Below are 1,231 nucleotides of genomic sequence, written 5' to 3' on the forward strand. Positions count from 1 at the left end.
GGGCATTTGGTCTAGTGGTATGATTCTCGCTTTGGGTGCGAGAGGTCCGGAGTTCGATTCTCCGAATGCCCCCTTTTTCCATTCCATTCTCTCTGTTTTCTTTTTTTATTATTATTTTTTGTCAAATTCTATTTCTTTTTATTATTTTATTTAAATCCACCTTCTTCTATTTATCACATCCATTTCGTTATCCTCATTTTCCTTCACTCTTTCTTCCACTCTCTCAGATCCATTTCCAACCATGGCAGCAACCACCGCAACCGCCACCTTAACCACCCTCACACTCTCTTATCCTACACCCTCATCTTACCCTGCGCACCACCCCAAAACCACCCTCCACTTCCCAACACCCCTCCGCCGCACCATCCGCCTCCGCCCCATCTCCGCCGTCTCCGAGAAAGTCGAGAAGCTCGGCGACGACATCTCCAGCCTCACACTGGAACAAGCCAAGACCCTCGTCGACTACCTACAGGACAAGCTCGGCGTCTCCGCAGCCTCGTTCGCACCCGCTGCCATCGCCGCCGCGCCCGCGGCGGCTGATGCTGCTGTAGCGGTGGTGGAGGAGCAGACGGAGTTCGATGTGGTGATTCAGGAGGTGCCGAGTAATGCTAGGATTGCTGCGATTAAGGCGGTGAGAGCGCTGACGAGCTTGGCGTTGAAGGAGGCGAAGGAGCTGATTGAAGGGTTGCCGAAGAAATTCAAAGAAGGGGTTTCTAAGGATGAAGCTGAAGATGCTAAGAAACAGCTTGAAGAAGCTGGTGCCAAAGTTGCCATTGTTTAGGTTTTCGCTTCTCTTCTCAATGTTTTGATTTTCCTCAATTTTACTCTCTTTGTGTAATTTCGTAGTAATAATATGTAGTTTGAGTTCAATTTGTAAAAGAGGTTTGTTGATTCCAGTTTCATAACTCAATTCATTGGAGATTTTGGACATTCTAAGTGTTTGTTTTGTTGCAATGTTTTGGGTGAGAACTGAGTGAGAGCATAGCACACTGATTGAGGATTTGAGGTGCTGTTGTTTTGTGCATTATCCTTTTGGGTTTAGGATAGCTTCTATTTGGATAGATTGGTAATGGGTGGTGAAAACATTCAACATTGCATTTGACTTATCTGTCTGTTATCTTTTAAATTAAAACTATAGGTGAAATTGGATGTTATTTATTCAATTACTATGTTTCTAAGACATAGGTTACCGCTATGAAACTAATCATCTCGAGACTCTAGATGACAAGTT

The 1,231-nt window shown here is 44.8% G+C and overlaps 1 protein-coding gene and 1 non-coding gene across 2 annotated transcripts; both read left to right on the forward strand.

Moving 5' to 3' along the window:
* Window positions 1-72, forward strand: TRNAP-UGG (transfer RNA proline (anticodon UGG)). The gene has a single exon. It is a non-coding gene; the product is annotated as a tRNA-Pro (tRNA).
* A 106-nt stretch (window positions 73-178) lies between these two features.
* Window positions 179-930, forward strand: LOC130739211 (50S ribosomal protein L12, chloroplastic-like). Its single transcript, XM_057591457.1, has one exon. It carries the CDS (start codon window positions 242-244, stop codon window positions 779-781), a length of 540 nt encoding a protein of 179 aa, XP_057447440.1. The 5' UTR covers window positions 179-241; the 3' UTR covers window positions 782-930.
* Window positions 931-1,231: the final 301 nt, after the last annotated feature.

The sequence above is a fragment of the Lotus japonicus genome, chromosome 2, assembly GCF_012489685.1.
Source record: "Lotus japonicus ecotype B-129 chromosome 2, LjGifu_v1.2".
NCBI classification, from domain to species: Eukaryota; Viridiplantae; Streptophyta; class Magnoliopsida; order Fabales; family Fabaceae; genus Lotus; species Lotus japonicus.